Below are 17,412 nucleotides of genomic sequence, written 5' to 3' on the forward strand. Positions count from 1 at the left end.
TCTAACCTTCTTTGCCAGTCATAAACACTTTAACAGAGGTTTTACATTTTAAACTACAATGTTTTGGTTTGTCTCTTTTGTCTCACAGATCCTCCAATGCAGTCATAAAATATGCAGTGCTTCCATCATCTTCAGAGCAAAGTTGTTGACTGATTCATGCAAACTTTGTCTTACATGTTGTTTTTCTGTTTATTCTCAGAATACCGCTCTTCCGCCAAGATCAAAGTAAGACCCCTGACCGTGAGCGTGGGCATGCTGCGGCTGTCTGTAAATATGCCTCAGCGGTAAATGCAGGGAGGACCGAGGATCCTGGCAAAGACGGAGTGAGTAGGAAGGAAAAGGGTTATAAAGGGACGGAGGAGCAGAGGAGGAGAGCGAGGGATCAAGAGAAGGGAGCAAAGAGGGGTGCAGAACCATATCTGGCAGATAGGGGGCAGCAGAATTGAGCTGCGAGAAGGAGCCGATCTCAGTGGGAGCTACGGCGGGATATGCGTTTGAAGAGGAAGGGCATTGTGGATGGGTTGAGGCTTGAGGAACCGGGGGATTAAACTGAGACAGTAACTGAGAGGTACTTGAGGTTTGGATTGGGGGAAAGGACTGCGAGGGAATTTGAGAGGGGTTTGCCGCTTGGGTCGGAATGTGAGGGAAGGAGGGATTAGGGTATGACTGGGGAAAGGTAGACTGAATTTGGGTCGCGTTTGGGATCGCAGGGACACTATGAATGGAGCTAGACGAGGCCAGAGTCAGACTCTGGAGAGGATGTGGACCTGACGGGATGGGAGTTGGGAAGGGGTAAGAAGTGTGAGATGTTGGTGCAGGGTTTTGGAGAGGCCCAGGAATGGTGTGTTTGGACAGAGAGGCAGGGAATGAGGGGACTGCGTATGCTGTGTTGGGCACCGATTGCACTGGGCCTTGATGGATAACATTGGTGGAAGGGAAGGAAAAAGATCCAGTTGTTGGATGAACTTGGTTTGGAATTGCTTGAACCGTGCTCAGACCTAAAATGGACGAGGACTGGGAAACTGGAAAAGAAGTTGCTGGAGTTTGAGTATGTCCAGGGGTACCCAAGTTGTGGCCGGGGTGAACAGGGGGAAAGGGGAAGAGCGTGTTTGGATTGGAAGGCGTCATTATAGAGTTAGGAGTGGACTGCGCTGATGGAGGGAAGGGGAATGAGGTCGGAGTCGTATTTGGGTCAGTAGGGGTAGGAATTGAGTTTGGGTGGCACTGTGGGAAGGGTAGACCAGACTGGGGTAGGCTTTGACACGGAGGGGATGTTGGATCGGGGTCGTTTGAGGGCTGCACCGGAGGAAAGGGAAAGGCAGTGTGGGCTGGGTTCTGGACTGCAGGGGTTGTTGCATTGGATGAGCTTAATCCACCATCATCCACTTGACTTTGGCCAGGGTCAATAGTTAACCCAGATCCTTGACAAGAGGAGGGAGGGATAGATTGGAAAGGTGGGTTTGTAGGTGTATGGGGGCTTAGGTTGTCCTGGGATTGGTCTGTTGGAAGAAGAGAGTGGTAGGATGAAGAGGGGAGAAGGTGAGGAGAGATGGGAGGATATGAAGAGCCTGGTGGAGAGGTGGTAGAGGAGGGCATAGCTGTAGATGCATTTAGAACAGGATAGTCAGATGAAGGCATAGAGGAATACGTGGGCATAGAGGGTGGAGATGAAATCACTGAGGACTGGGGAAGCTCAAGGTCAGAGTTCTGTGTGGAGGACACCACAGAATAGATGGAAGATGACTGAGGCAAAGGCACTGGCGCATGCGATGAGGAGCTGAGCTGAGGATTTGGGAAAGATGATGTGTATCCGGAAAGACCCATCATTTGTCCAGACCTGCAACATGAAGAAAAAACGTCTTTTATAAGCATGCAAAAAGTAAAAACTGCTGTAAATGTGGGCATGTGGTTCTAGAACTTACCCGTCCATCAGTGTGTTGTTTACATTATTGTCAGAGGTTGTCTGCTGTTGGCTCTCCATTGTAGAGGGAATCTCAGAGGCCAAGAACGCTTGTCCAAGGACGAGGGGTTGGTCAGAGACGGTCTGATCTGGGAGGGACGTTACTTCTGTATGAAAACCCGAGTCTGTCATCGGGAGGGTGGTGTTTATGATGGAGAGGGCGGAGCTTGGGATTTCCACAGACTGTGGGAGGAGCTCAGTGGAATCACATGGGTCACATGACTCTGAGAGAGATATAGAGAAAACAGTGTTTCATAAGCAGGATATTTGGGAAACCAAGTACATTTTTAGTATAGTGTTATTTGGTAATAATTTAAATGAAAATGCCGCATGCATTTTTTTTTGTTTCATTTGAGTTTTGCAAAGTTAAAAAAAAAAATTCAATATCCTCACCAATATCCAAAGATTCCTCTTGATTGGATGTGGTTTTCCTCTTCAGTCTTGCCTCTCTTTGTCTGAGAAAAGCAACAGAAAGATTATATTGTGCTCTCAGTCCAGAAGTCTAAGATGTTTTTGTGTTTAAATAAGACATTTTTATTCTACTATTAGTTAATTATGAGGTTGGTAATATCGGTCTATGTGTGTTTAACTTACTTCTTGCAGTTCATGCCATTCTCTCTGAAGCCTTTCGCAAAAGGATTAGAGTTTATCTTCAGTTCGGTGATCTAGGAGAAAACAAGAGTAAAAAAGTCAGGAATAATTAGCTCATTAATTGCACTAATGGATAAAAATGTTTAGTTTTTTCTTTAAGTATAAAGTTTTTTAAAATGTGTGTTCTCTGACCTTGCTGTTCTGGTACGCAGTGACCGTAATAAACTGTGTTTCAGGGAAGGTGAAGGAGTGCTGGGCTCTTCCCCACATCAGAACGTCACGCGCCTCGATCACATGAACTCGTGGCTGGTATCGATGTAGAGAGTGGAGGATGATCTTTAAAAACAGAGATGGAAATCACCGTCAGAGCTGTGCTACTGCTGAGCTAGACATAATGCCCAATGCCTGAATTATGCTTTATAATAACAGCTTTTATTATTGTCGAAAAATATTTTGCAGTGCTTAACCATTTAAATGTGAATGTACAGTATCTGGACACTAAAGTTAGATCTGAAAAAACTAATTATCTGTTTGCACTTGCAAGCTAGTTTTGATATCTTGTTTTTGATACTGTATTATCGGTGCAATGAAATCCATTCAAGTGTAGTATTGTAAATCTTAAGTAAAAGATGCATTTTTTACTCACATATCCTTGTGCGTCCAGAGTGTTATTGGTGAGTTTGGCCCGGTGGAAGGATATGCTGCGGTTCTGCCAGTGTTCTCCGGTGGCGGGCGAGTCCGGGTGGATGAAGACGCGGTCCGGCAGTCGAGCCTCCGCTCCGCCGACCACCTGCCAGCTGTTGTCTTGAAATCGATAGCGAGAGGAATCGACAGGTACGATGTCTAAAAGAAGAATGTAGCGCAGAGATGGGTTGAGCCCTGACAGCTTCACTCTCAGCTGTGGAAACATTCTCCTGAGGAGCAGAGATGGAAGAGGAAAGTTAAAACAATCAAATGTCACCAAACTGACCCAATGTTCCAAACTTGCATTTCCTGATGCATATAGATACAGTGTTTCTTTCTGTTCTCAGGATGTGCTCACCTGCCCTTCTTAGTGACAATCATCTCAGTGCCAGCTGTGCTGAACTGTTTCCACAGGGACGCGTTCTCCAGCTCCATTCTGACGTTGTCCTGTGGTGTCCCAGGAGTGTCTGCGGTGGCAGGAGGCGGCTGCAGGAGTCGAGGAGGAATCCCACGGGCCGCCATCTCACAGCTGGAGGGATACAGCGGCACATGTGCTGGAGCTTCACGATCTGGAGGACATGGGTGACATCTGTATGTTACAATTATACTCTTAAAGATAAAGCTTTATTATTAACATTGACGCTTCCACAAAGAACCTTTAACATCCACTGAATCTTTCCAGTTCTTTAGATTGTTAAAGGAGTAGTTCACTTTCAGAACAAAAATGTACAGATAAAGTACTCACCCCCTTGTCATCCAAGATGTTCATGTCTTTCTTTCTTCAATCATAAAGAAATGATGTTTTCTGAGTAAAACATTTCAGGATTTCTCTCCATATAGTGGACTTCTATGGTGCCCTGAGTTTGAACTTCCAAAATGCAGCTTCACAGGACTCTAAATGATCCCAGCCGAGGAAAGAAGGGTCTTATCTAGCGAAACGATGGGTTTTAAACCTCAAATGCTCGTCTTGTCTTGCTCTGGAAGACGAGCGTTTAAGATTAAAAAGTGTACAAGTTGTTTTGCTTTTAGAAAATAACCAATTGTTTCGCTAGATAAGACTCTTCTTCCTCGGCTGGGATCGTTTGGAGTCCTTTGAAGCTGCATTTAAACTGCATTTTGGAAGTTCAAACTGAGGGCACCATAGAAGTCCACTATATGGAGAGAAATCCTGAAATGTTTTCCTCAAAAAACATAATTTCTTTACGACTGAAGAAAGAAAGACATCTTGAATAACAAGGGGGTGAGTACATTATCTGTACATTTTTGTTCTGAAAGTGAGCTACTCCTTTAAATGTTCTTCTCACTAAAAAATGGTTCTTTCAAGAATTTTTTACTGAAAAGTGGTTTGGGATCTAAAAATGGCATCACTTGAGAAACCCTCTTTTGGAAGCTTTATTTTTTGGGCCTAGACCACATTTCATGAAGATTTAAAGCATTTAACAATGGCTTGATGAGCATTTAATCAGTGAAATGTACAGGAAATGTCTTTTAATGCACCTATGTTTAAAACATTTTTCTTAGCACTCATTATACTTGTTATAATATAAAAAAGTTTGTTTTTTGGTTCCATAAAGAACATTAAACATATAAAGAACCTCATTTCATTCCTGGATTTGTATAGTGGAAAAGCATCTTAATATTATTCAAATGTTCCTCACACTAAGAAAAAATGTTTCTAAGGACTGTTTACCGAAAGGTTCTTTAAACTAAAACCATAAAAAAAAATGTTACTGGAAAGTATATATTTCATTTAAGCTATTTTTTTAAGCATGTCTCATTTCCTATAGTTTAACTTGATGTACTAAAATAACCTGAAACTGAAATAAAAATTTAAAGTAAAAAGGAAACAGAAAGAACAAAAATAAGATCTTATTCAATATATAATATAAAATGCACTAAAATAATATTACGTTCAGGAACCTAGAATGGCATCAAAACAGCAGAAGAGTAAAATCTCTGCAGCACTTTATCCTCACTGATTTGGTGATGAAATCTCTGCAAGCCCTCTCCTATTATCTAGAAATCATGGCCATTTCTTGTGTGATAGTTCCATTGAGTGCAGTGGAGGATCTGAAGTAGTCTTACCTCTGTAGTAGCAGTCGCTCAGTCTCTGAGGACCCAGGGCCAAACTAGGGTACATCTCCACACCCAGCATGTTTCTGATAGACCTGCTGTTGTCCTTCTTCACGTCTGGGTTTATCAGTCTCAGCTCAACACCTCGGTCACTGAGCTTTCATAACGGACGAATACTGTTTCAAAGTCTTCTGATGCCTGTTCCTTTCTGTATCTTGTCTTCTAATGTCTCTGCGTTTGTCTCCAGGAGCATTATATAGGTGAGCACACCTTCACACCTTTGACAAATGGTGAGCTCTTCACACGTCGTCTTCTGTTTCTTCAGGCTCCATCTTTTGGGCCCAGCACTCACCGGCTAAATAAACACCGTTTCACAGCGCTTAACACATCAAACCTAAAACATCAATGTATGTCTGTTTTAATCACTGACTATACAACTTTCAAACAGCTAAACTATAAGAAAAGTCCAGAGCTAGTTGTGTTAGCTAGCTGACGGTATCTATGATTGTCTCCTCATCGTATTCATCTGCATCACATTGTACCCACAGAAAAAAAATAATTATATATATATGTGACCCTGGAGCACAAAACCAGTCTTAAGTAGCCAAAAATACATTGTATGGGTCAAAATTATCGATTTTTCTTTCATGCCAAAAATCATTAGGATATTAAGATCATGTTCCATGAAGATATTTTGTAAATTTTCTGCCATAAATATATAAAAACTTGATTTTTGATTAGTTATATGCATTGCTAAGAACTTCATTTGGGCAAGTTTTAAGGTGATTTTCTCAATATTTCGATGTTTTTGCACCCTCAGATTCCAGGTTTTCAAATAGTTGTATCTCAGACAAACATTGTCCTATTTTAAACAAACAATATATCAATGGAAAGCTTATTTACTCAGCTTTCAGATGACGTAAGAATCTCTATTTCAACAAATTTACACTTATGACTGGTTTTCTGGTTCAAGGTTTTATATATATATATATATATATATATATATATATATATATATATATATATATATATATATATACATATGTACACTACCATTCAAAAGTTTGGGGTCAGTACATTTTTATTGTTTCTTTTTTTTTTTTTTTTAAAGAAATTAATACTTTTATTCACCAAGGATGTATCAAGTTAATAATTAAACGTTTATTAAAAGTTAATAATAAATAATTTACATTGTTATAAAATATTTATATTTTGAATAAAACACTTTTTAAACTTGTTATTCATGAAAGAATCCTGAAAAAAAAAAAAATCACAGGTTCCAAAAAATATTTGTCAGCACAACTGTTGATATTATCCAACATTGATCATTCTAATAATAAATCAGCATATTAGAATGATTTCTGGAGGATCATGTGACACTTAAGACTGGAGTAACAGCTGATAAAAATTCAGCTTTTCATCACAGGAATAAATTATATTTTAAAGTATGTTGAAATAAAAAACATTATTTAATATTGTAAAAACATTTTGCAATATTACAGTTTTTTCTGTATTTTTAATCAAATAAATGCAGCCTTGATGAGCAGAAGAGACTTCTTTAAAGACTATTACAAGTCTTACTGACCCCACACTTTTGAACGGTAGTGTATGTGTATATACACAGTAGTCAACATTTAAAGTTGATCAAAAAGTTAATGAAAGTTGTCCTTAGACAAGAACGGGTATTGTTTTGGTTTTAGGACAATTTATATAGAAGATCTCTTAGACAGCAAATGCTCACTAAAGTCTCTTACTTCTTTGATGTTTCTCCTAGAAAAAGGCTCTAATAATTTCATGTGTCTCCTCAAATGTGGTGATTTTATCCAAAACTACAATATGAATAATTGTTCCTAAGGATGGATAGATAGATAGATAGATAGATAGATAGATAGATAGATAGATAGATAGATAGATAGATAGATAGATAGATAGATAGATAGATAGATAGATAGATAGATAGATAGATAGATAGATAGATAGATGTTAGTAAATGGAACATACTTTAAATTTCTATTGTATTTCAGCACTTAGTGACCCTATTGGACAAGTGGTTTGGAAACTGGATGTGTTTTTGTGGTGGCTGGTGTGAGTGACATGCTCACAATAGGGTTCTCACGGGTCAAACTGCTGACTGCGCTGCTGTCGGGGTGATTTTCCTCCCACAATGAAAGATAAAAGAGGAAGGTCAAACTGAAAAATGCTTTGTGAATGAATGGCATCTGTATGATGTAAGGGCCCCACCGTACATCTGTCTGTCCTCCACCGCTGTCTGTGTACGGATTCAGAGAGCGGACCGGACGAGGAACACTAGTTGTATTGTCAGCTCATACTGAAAGGCTTAGGTGTGTGGTTTTGCTCAGAGCTCGATTGTCAGCCGGTGGTGAAGGCGGGCGAGCAGGTGTTTGACGGACAGTTTGGTTGCTGCTGCAGTTTGTTCTCTAAGATAAACACACGGCTTCAGACACCATCCAGATGTCTTTAAGAAGCACCACTGGTTAACATATGCTGAGGATGATGCTTGCTGGCCAGTGTTTAAAAAATATATTTTTCCAGAGTTTTTTCCACTACACTCTTAAAAATAAAGGTGCTTTAAAAAGTTCTTCACAGCGATGCCATAGAAGAACCATTTTTGATTCCACAAAGAGCCATTCAGTCAAAGGTTCTTTAAACAACCATCTCTTTCTTACCTTTTTATAATCTGAGAACCTTCTTTCACCACAAAGAATCTTTTGTGAAACAGAAATGTTCTTCAGATGTTAAAGGTTAGTGCTTTATGGAACCATTTAGACACCATTTGGAAGCACCTTTATTTTTAAGAGTGTAGCTTTTGGAATATTGCAGAACATAATCTCTGTGAGCAATACAAGATTCATCATGATCTTTACAAATGAACACAACTTCAGAACCTAAGTACAATCATTAGGCTGTAAGTGAACTACAGCAGCAGCATTAACTCTTTCAGTCTGTATTTAAAAACATTTCCCTGAACACTTGCATTAGAATAATTTACAAGAGCACTATTATAAACACAATGAGGCTGTGATTTAGACACTTGTTAGTAACTGCAGTTTTCTAGACTAGTCAAATCTTTATGTTGTAGAATAAAGCATGAAGTTAATCTGAGTTTGTGTTCACCACAGACCTTAATTCAGGCATTTCACCAAAATCCCATCCGGAACACCTACTCACTCCAGGACGGAAAGTGCTGAAATGTGAATTTGGGTTTTGTCCTACAAGAAGACATCATCCCCGCAGCAATAATAATAGTGTTAGATGTGTTGACCTGTCCTGACGGCGCTGAGCGGACTGTTGTTGTAGTTGTTGTTAGTGTAGTTGATGGTGAGGGGAAGTGGAGGTGTCGTCTCAGCGGGGGGTGGATGTCATTACTGACCGCAGCGTGTGTCTGTTTCAGGGTTTATAGTGACTGAGAGGTCTAACGGCAGCTAATGTGTTTATGAGAGCCCAGGTGTGTGTCTGTGAACAACAGTAGCACCGCAGGCTCCATTCAGGAGATGTTAGCTGCAATGAGGAACTCTGCCATGATCAAATCTGCTTACTCTGAGGAATAAAAAAACTGCAAGTCATGGTGATTCCTGCTATAGATTTCAGGAGTTTAACCCACAGGTCAGTTTAACACTGTTTACCTTACGGTTTTACATTTGACCCAATTGAGAACTCTTATAATAGGTTTCAAAAGGAGGAGTTTTCACAATGATGCTTTAGAAGTAAAAATGTTTGGTTTCCCAAAGAATCAGTGATCAGTTCCTAAAAGAGCCATTTTTTTCTTTGTGTGAGGAACATTTAAATAATCTAAATAATATTTTTCTACTATAAAGAACCCTCTGTGAATGGAAAGTTTTCATGGATGTTCAAAGTTGGAGGCACAGATGCCAATAAAGAACCATTATTTTGAAGGGTGTACACATATTCTGTCATTCTTGTTGATGTTAAATGATGAGAACATCGGTAGCTTCTCAATCCACATTGACAAACTCTTTTCATTGAGTTCAACTTCATGAAAATTGTATTTAATTATTTTTTTTTTTAGAGTATATTGACCAGTAATTTATTAGTATTAGTATTTGGTAAATTTGACCTGGGACTGGTTGCAAGACTGGTCATAACTTTTTTAGATCAAACTAGTTCTTAAGACACAGTCTAACATCTGGCCCTGGTACGTCTTTAATGTTAAACCAGATGTTGCAGCTGTCATGATGTATTGTGGATCAATCATATTTATTGTGAGGAAGCACTCGAGTTTTCTCATTCTCTCCGTACAGTGCTGCTGTTGTGATTAAATCATCTTCAGATCATGATGGATTGTGCACATGATACTGATTGGACATTTCATAAAGGGTTTTTTGGCCAAAGCCTCAACATGAACCAGATCACCTGATAAACGTCAGTAAATACACTCAGTTCATATTCAGGTCAAAATGTGCTGAATATTTGGCAAAGGTGTAGTCTTAAATCTACCTTTATCTCTGCTTACCTAGTTCCACCTTTCAAATGAGACAAAGGCTGGTTTCAGATGTAATAAATGTCATTAATTATGATCAATTCAGTGATTTCGCAAAAGCGTCATATTTTAACATTACAACATGATGAAATGGGGAATTGACCAACCATCATGACATCAACAAAATGCGTGGGACATTCTTCAGAAGTTCCTAGACAGCGTTTGTCATGCGTTACTCGAAGAACGTAAGGAGAAGCGTGCATTTGTCGAGTCAGAAGGTTTGATTCGTGTGGATTCTGTCTCACAATCTCAGACTGTGACCACAGACCACAACAGTTTAGATAAAGGATAACACATCAGACTTTTCAGTCAAAAATATTTATTTTTTAAGATTTCCAATATTATTGTTTCACAGTCTCAACGGAAGTATGATTAGATATGAGACTTGATTTTGTTAGTTCACTGTTAAACCCACTTTCTTTCTTTTGTGGGCCAGTCTGTAGTGTTATGATATCAGTATAACCACACACCCATGCCTGATCACATGTTGGAACGCTATACATCCTGCATGAGATAACACACATACAGTATAAAGACCAGCAGCTTCAACTCAGGTGTTAGAAAGACTGATATTAGCTTTAACTTCATTCTATCTGGTTGGGTTGTGAGAGTCAAAGTGCAGTTAGTGAGGGACTGAGCGTTGAGTTTTCATCATGGACGCTCTGAGCGGGATTCTTCTCCTCTGTTTAGTGGTTGGACTTTATGTGTTTTGTTCTCTGTATTTGCTGCACAATCCATTGATTCTTCACAAGAGGAAACGGCTGGAGTTCTACTGCAGACACATCTCACACAGAGGAGGCAAGTGCGCTTTTTTCTTTCACTTTGAGCTAAATAACTTATGGACATAACTAATACTTAAAGCTTAGAATTTGTTAACATTGTGTGTATGATTATTGTGTTACTGATCTAACTGACCATAAACACCGTAAAGGTTTAATCTTAATTCTTGATTGATTTTTAAATGTTATTTAACAACTTTTTGTTTGTTAAAAACTGTATTTTTAATATTTGATGAACTACCATTATGTTGGAAAACTGTAAGTTGTATAATATCACATTATATGTAATTTTACTGTCAAATAATCTAAAATGTTTAAAAAATGTTTTTAAAAAAACTATACTGAAAAATAAATTCATTCAAAAATTGCTAGTAAATTTCACAATTACAGTGAAACAGCAATTAACACAATTAACTAATGTGAAATTTTAAAGTTGAAAAACTGAAATAGTATTTTATTGTAAAACATTTTATCATTCACAACGTCAGAAAATATTGTTTTCAGTGTATGAACTATCGTACAATTTACCCTTAAAGCAGATAAAGCACATTTACAGAAATCCCATCATGACACATTATATATGATTGCATTCTTTATATATATATATATATACACACAGTATATTGACCAGTAATGTACAGTATTTTGTCAATTTGACCTGGGACTGTTTGCACCACTAGTCAACTTTTTTAGATTGGTCTAATAAATATTCTTCAAATGTAGCATTTTTAAAAAAAATATGTATATTATTTTTAAAAAGTAATTATTAGTTTTGTATATATGTATTTTTTTTTTGTGCCTTCCTGAAGCTCAGACAGTTGTATGATGTTAGCAACACCCAGATCTCATGTGAATTCACATGTGTGATAAAAACTGATAAAAAATATACATCTTCAGTGCAGCATTTTATACAGCATACATTAAAAACTTGAAGGACAAAGTGACCTGCTAACATCATCATAATATAAATCTCATCCGCACATTCCGGGGTAACGCATTACAAGTAACGCAAGTTACGTAATAATATTACTTTTTCCAAGTAACTAGTGAAGTAATGCATAATAGACAAGAAAAGAGTTACATTTTCAAATAAGTGACACCAGTTACTTTTCCCCCCATTTATTGATTAAAAGCTCTCCTGTCTCCATGTTGAGAGAAAATGTGAGTAAGATGTTCCTTTAGTTCTAGAATAAATGTGAACATGCATTAATTCATCTCACTCACTAAAAAAACAGATACAGTGTTCTTCAAAATGAATATAAACACTGAAATTCAACACAAACCTGCAATAATTAAATATGTTAAATAATACAAATATCCTTTATGTATTTAATCCCGTTTTATTAACCTTCGATGTAATCCAATCCAATTCATCCATACTAATAAGCGAAAATTACTCCAGATAATCTAACATTTGTTTTCCTTTATTTTATTGCTGAATAGTTGTCATTTGTTCTTCTGCGGTCTACTGTACAGACGACAATTTACTTTTCTCTAAGTCTGAGGCTTTTGGTGTGAAAAGGCTTTTTCATTTGACAAAAATACAACTTTTTATATTAAAAACAAACAAGCAAGCCCTGCCCAGATTTAAAAAGTAACGCAAAAGTAACATGACACATTACTTTTTATAAAAAAGTAACTAAATAACGTACTTAGTTACTTTTTTAGGGAGTAACTCAATATTGTAATGCATTACTTTTAAAGTATCTTTCCCCAACATATTCTCCAGCACATCAGTGTCAAACTTTGCGAGCCATAAACAAAAAAACAGTATTTCCAACAACTCAAAAATGTGTTTGGTTTAGTGTTCATTTAGACGTAAACTGATTGTTTTTGCCCACAGGATCTGGAGAGAGGATAGAAAACACGATGGAAGCGTTCACACAGTGAGTTTCTGCTGTGCATTATTTGTCTTCTCTTCTTCTCTGGTTTTCTTTACTCTAACCGTGTGTTATTGTGTTGATGACAGCGCTGTGTCTGTGGGCACCGAGATGCTGGAGATGGACTGTCATCTCACATCCGACGGCTGCGTGGTCATTTCACACGATAGCAACCTCTTGAGACAAACCGGATGTGACAAAACAGTGTCGTCTTTTACATTCCAGGTAGTTATTTCAACCATTAAACTTTGTCTTTTCATCTGGCTGTGATTTGTGACAGTGTTTAAGTCTTGTTTTGTATGTTTCAGGATTTGCCTCTCTATGAAGAGCGACTCGAGGTCACGTTTTATGCTGGTAAACACTTGACTATGCTTCAACACTATTAAACAGTTTAGTGAAGCCCTAGTTAGTCCTATCTGACATGTCTAATATATGTCCATGTGTTAGGACACTACAGCACAGGAAAGGACAGGAAGTTTGTGTTGCTGGAGGATGTCTTCAAGAACTTTGCCAACATGCCAATGATACTGGAGGTCAAAGAAAACAATGACATGCTCATCAGAAAGGTCAGATCTTTGCTGCAGTATTCAGTGCTGATCAAGTGTGTTTCTGGATCACAACCCTCTCTCAATTAGGCTTAGACTAAAAGAAATGATCTAGGCTTTCATTGTTTTTAAATCCCTCCCTGTTCTAGCTTGCCCTCCTGAAAAAGAAATATACTCTAAAATGATTGTAAAATTTTACTGATTATGAACATAATAAATATACTTAAATGCTTGCAGTGTTTTTAGACACTCAACTGCATTTGCAATTAAATGAAAATGCATTATAGTTTAAATTTATATAAAATTAAGCAAGTTGAATTTAATAGTGCTTTTTTGACCCACTTCAGTAGGACTTAAGTCTTTATTCCCTGGTTTCACAGACAATGCTTAAGCCTAGTCCTAGACTAAAAGTAAATCTGAGCTGTTTCAACTGAAAGAAACTTGTACTAACTGATCTTAAAATATATCAGTGCCTTTGTTTTGTCTCAAGATACACACCAGTAATGTTTTTTTTTTTTAATGTTTGTAAAAAAAAATACTTAAATGGCTTAATCCTGCTTTAGGCTAAGCCTTGTCTATGAAACTGGGCCAAAAAGTTTTTTTTAATTCATTCTATTGTCTTTGACTGTAGACAAGTATTTGTTGTACACTAAAATACCCCTTGTAATGGCAATTAAATAACACATTAAAGTTAAAATTATAAACAAGTATGCCTACTTTTAATATGCCTATTTTTTAGTACGTTACTCAGTAGATTGAAATGTGTACTTTGAAGCATGACTAAATGTACTTTAAGGTCAAACTTTTAATTTGACATTATTACAAAGTGTGAACATGTAGTCTTATGGGTTTAGAAGTGTAGTCATGACAGTGTACTAAAATTAAAATTACATTATCTACCAGTGCAGTCTTTTAAAAATAATAAATACACAGAGCAAGTGCATTTTATTTTTGTTAGTTTTTTTTATTTGGAAAAGTGTTTGAAAAATGTCATAGTTTTATAGTCGGTCACAATTGTGAGCGGTGGGATAATGTATATACTGAATTTACATATTTCTGCAGTCATAAAAATGGTATCTTAGTCCAGCTGTTTTAAACTGTTTGATCACATTCTAGTGTTACTATTATGCATTAAAAAAAAACTTAAGAAAAAGAATACTGAGATAAAAGACAAAAATATATAATCATCAACATATTTCAAAACTGTTACTTTATTGTAACATATATCATCATATTGTTATATTAGTGCTAGCAGTATTGCAACATCAATATTGTAACTTATTTGTAACATTTGAACTTTTGATTTAGTGCGATATTCTGTCATTGCAACATTTGAGTGTAATCTTCACTACAACTGCATTAGATTTCTATTGTAAACCTAAGTTGACTGTTATCCCACCGCCAACATGTTTCCTCATCCTATGACCACACTCAACAAAACTCAATATATATCAATTTATATATTAATACTAGACACTTTAGAGAGAATGTTTACCAAAAATCTGTGTCATATCTTTATGTTAACATACTTTACTAGCCTTATGTTTTGGAGCTTTGATGCAATCATCATCGTCTCATGGTGCAAACAGGAAACAAACTGCTCTGGTCATGTGACAATTTGCACTAACCATGTGAAACTGCACATGTTTAATTCAGGCCCTTTATTATTTCCATATTTGTAGAAAGAGCATTAAAACATCAGTCAGTAAAGTGTTTAGAGCCTTAAAAATGAAAACTTTTTTTTTGCTCACAATTGTGACCGGTGGGATTAAAAGGGTTAAACCAACACAATAATGCTAAAATTCACAACTTATGTTCAATGTTTAGTCATGAACACCATAGGAATTCACATGCAAAGCAGTTTCCCAGTGAGGTCTGTTGATGAATCCCTCAAAGCCAAACTGAATCCACATCTGACTCGCTGTCATTACTTTCAGTGATGTTTAGTTAGTTATTCTAGCTGTTAAAATCACACTGGACCTAATGAAATGAATATCTTGGTGTGTCTTTATGCTGCCGTAGGTCTCTAGTCTTGTGAAGCAGTATCGCAGAGAGAGTATCACGGTTTGGGCTTCTGAGGAGTCTGGTGTTATGGCCAAATGTAATAAGCAGGTATAGAGGATCACTAATCATTGGTGTTCTGATAAAACTCTCCATGTGTTTTAAGAGATCTTTGTCTTATCCTATGTGTGTTCTGTGTGTGCAGAACCCGTCCATGCCCTATATGTTCACCACGAGTCGTGGAGCACTGCTTTTATTGCTCTTCTACACTGGGCTGCTCCCCTTTGTTCCTCTGGGTGAAAGTCTGCTGTTCTTCTATCTGCCCAGAATCATCAACAGGTCAGTCAATAACCCTCCGCTCACTTCAGCATGAGCACCACTGAACCTCACTAACCCTTTCAACCACCTCAGAGTTAATCAATGCTTAGAACTGAAATGTTTTTATGGTAACACTTCACAGTTAGGTTACATTTGTTAACTACATCAGTTCACAGTAATGCTTCTAACACCTTTATCTTCATTTGATCATTTCTAATACAAAATCCAAATTTGTTTTAAGTTGATTTTGAATGACCCTGAGATAACATGCACTTAAAATGTAGACAACTATCGTTCACATAGAGCTATAAATGCTATTATTTTATTCATTATCATTACTGTATCTATGAATACAAATGTATTGCACTATTATTTATTCATTAACTGTAGCTGCATTGCATTGAACTAATACTAATCTAGTTTGGTGTGATCTCTCAGGACTTATATTCCAGAAGAAGCCATTCTGAAGAAAAGATTTGTGGTGTATCTGCTACAGAAGTCAGTCACATTCATCTCAGATTTGTCAAATCATCTCTCAGTTTGGTAAAGTGTGATTGACTGTGTTTTGTTCTGCTCAGGTTGACCATGAGAAAATCCCTGTTTGAACACTTGATCAAGAGGGGCTTGCAGGTCAATATGTGATGTTCCTCCGTTGTTATAAAGCTAAAATCAGTTCCAATCCGAATCAAAACCATAATTTAATCTGATGTTGTGGTCTCAGGTGCAGCTGTTTGTGTGTAACGAGGAGAGCGATATGGAAGCGGCGTTTGCGGTCGGAGCTACAGGAGTCATGACGGACTACCCCTCACTCCTGACCAACTACATCCACAAACACCCTCCACCTCCACCTGGATATTAGCTACTTCCCTAGACGTCGTCTTACCAATAGATAAGGTTACACTTCATTTTAAGTCCACTTTAGACATTCTACTAACTGCAACTACATGTCATCTTATTCTCATTGGAGCATTCCTGTTATGGTTAGGGCTGGAGTTGACATGTGCTTGTGAAGTGACTTACATTCAGTTGGGGTTTATCAAATAAACTGTTAGCAGATGTTACACAGACAGTCTAATAATAGTCTAATGACTAGTAGCTGACATGTAGTTAGCAGTGTTGGAGGAAACACATTACAAGTAATGTAAGTTATGTCATCAGATTAGTTTTTCAACTAACTAGTAAAGTAATACATTATTTTTATATTCACACAAAAACATTTGAGTTACTTGAGTTCAAATAAGCACGTAAGTGACTTTGTTTTCCCATGTCTTCTGTCCCGTGTTGAGAGAAGACTCTTCCTTCAGTCTGAGGAATATTCATTGGACTTCTGATGTGAAAGGGCCTTTATAATTCACCAAAATATATATTTTGGGTTTTTTCTATCCTAACAAACCACACATCAATGGAAATCTTATTTATTCAGCTTTCAGTGATGTATAAATGAATGAATGTATAAATCAACCATTATAACTGGTTTTGTGGTCCAGGGTCACAAATGTCATTTAATATTTAATTGCATTAGAAATCTAGTACTTTCAAAGATTTACTTGAGTACAAGAAAGTACTACATTTTTAATGTTCATAAGTATTAAAGGTATAAACTTTTATTTATGAAATGTAGTGCAAGAAAAACACTGATAAACTACAGATACTTTTTTTGTTATTAATAAACTAATAAGCAAGCTCAGCTCTGTTGACAAAAAGTAACACCAAAGTACTGTAACTTTCTATAAAAAGTAACAAAAGTAGTTACATTTTCATGGAGTAATCCAACATTGTAATGCATTACTTTTAAAAGTAACTTTCCTCAACACTAGTCACTCTAGTTAGTAATAGTTAGGTGAATGTCTGAAGTGGACGATTGAAAATATTACCACAGACAATTAAAACTATGTACTTACCATTAAATTAATCATTTGATTCAATGCACTTATTGTTACATGCATTGTACTTGTATTTAAATGTATTTTTTTAATAAAACAAATAAATAAAACAATTACATCTGTAATTAATTTCTATAATTAGACTGTTGACCCTAAATCTACCCTTTCACACTACAACA

General features: G+C 37.0%; 2 protein-coding genes across 2 annotated transcripts; one reads left to right on the forward strand and one right to left on the reverse strand.

Annotated features, from left to right (window-relative positions):
- Nucleotides 1-195: 195 nt before the first annotated feature.
- tbx6 (T-box transcription factor 6) lies at nt 196-5,390 on the reverse strand. The gene is made up of 8 exons (XM_073828985.1): nt 5,321-5,390; nt 3,594-3,804; nt 3,198-3,465; nt 2,744-2,887; nt 2,555-2,625; nt 2,354-2,415; nt 1,923-2,184; nt 196-1,837 (listed from the first exon to the last, which is right to left on the reverse strand). The coding sequence occupies exons 1-8, from the start codon at nt 5,388-5,390 to the stop codon at nt 196-198; spliced, it is 2,730 nt and encodes a 909-aa protein (XP_073685086.1).
- Nucleotides 5,391-10,404: 5,014 nt separating this feature from the next.
- On the forward strand, nt 10,405-17,407 carry gdpd3b (glycerophosphodiester phosphodiesterase domain containing 3b). The gene is made up of 10 exons (XM_073828151.1): nt 10,405-10,625; nt 12,450-12,492; nt 12,576-12,711; nt 12,795-12,840; nt 12,934-13,052; nt 15,054-15,143; nt 15,238-15,371; nt 15,789-15,848; nt 15,929-15,980; nt 16,072-17,407. The coding sequence occupies exons 1-10, from the start codon at nt 10,481-10,483 to the stop codon at nt 16,207-16,209; spliced, it is 963 nt and encodes a 320-aa protein (XP_073684252.1). The 5' UTR covers nt 10,405-10,480; the 3' UTR covers nt 16,210-17,407.
- The last annotated feature ends 5 nt before the right edge of the window (nt 17,408-17,412 follow it).

This window comes from Garra rufa, chromosome 22 (genome assembly GCF_049309525.1).
Source record: "Garra rufa chromosome 22, GarRuf1.0, whole genome shotgun sequence".
In the NCBI taxonomy this organism is placed as follows: Eukaryota; Metazoa; Chordata; class Actinopteri; order Cypriniformes; family Cyprinidae; genus Garra; species Garra rufa.

Bases quoted from the DNA above. Each gene is read 5' to 3' on its own strand.
- gdpd3b (XM_073828151.1), top strand. From the start codon at position 10,481: ATGGACGCTCTGAGCGGGATTCTTCTCCTCTGTTTAGTGGTTGGACTT. The intron at 15,849-15,928 runs GTCAGTCACATT...TGTTCTGCTCAG, and splicing joins GTGGTGTATCTGCTACAGAA to GTTGACCATGAGAAAATCCC. The intron at 15,981-16,071 runs GTCAATATGTGA...TTGTGGTCTCAG, and splicing joins TGATCAAGAGGGGCTTGCAG to GTGCAGCTGTTTGTGTGTAA.
- tbx6 (XM_073828985.1), bottom strand. From the start codon at position 5,390: ATGCTGGGTGTGGAGATGTACCCTAGTTTGGCCCTGGGTCCTCAGAGA. The intron at 3,466-3,593 runs GTGAGCACATCC...TCTGCTCCTCAG, and splicing joins ATTGTCACTAAGAAGGGCAG to GAGAATGTTTCCACAGCTGA. The intron at 2,416-2,554 runs GTAAGTTAAACA...TGCTTTTCTCAG, and splicing joins AATGGCATGAACTGCAAGAA to ACAAAGAGAGGCAAGACTGA.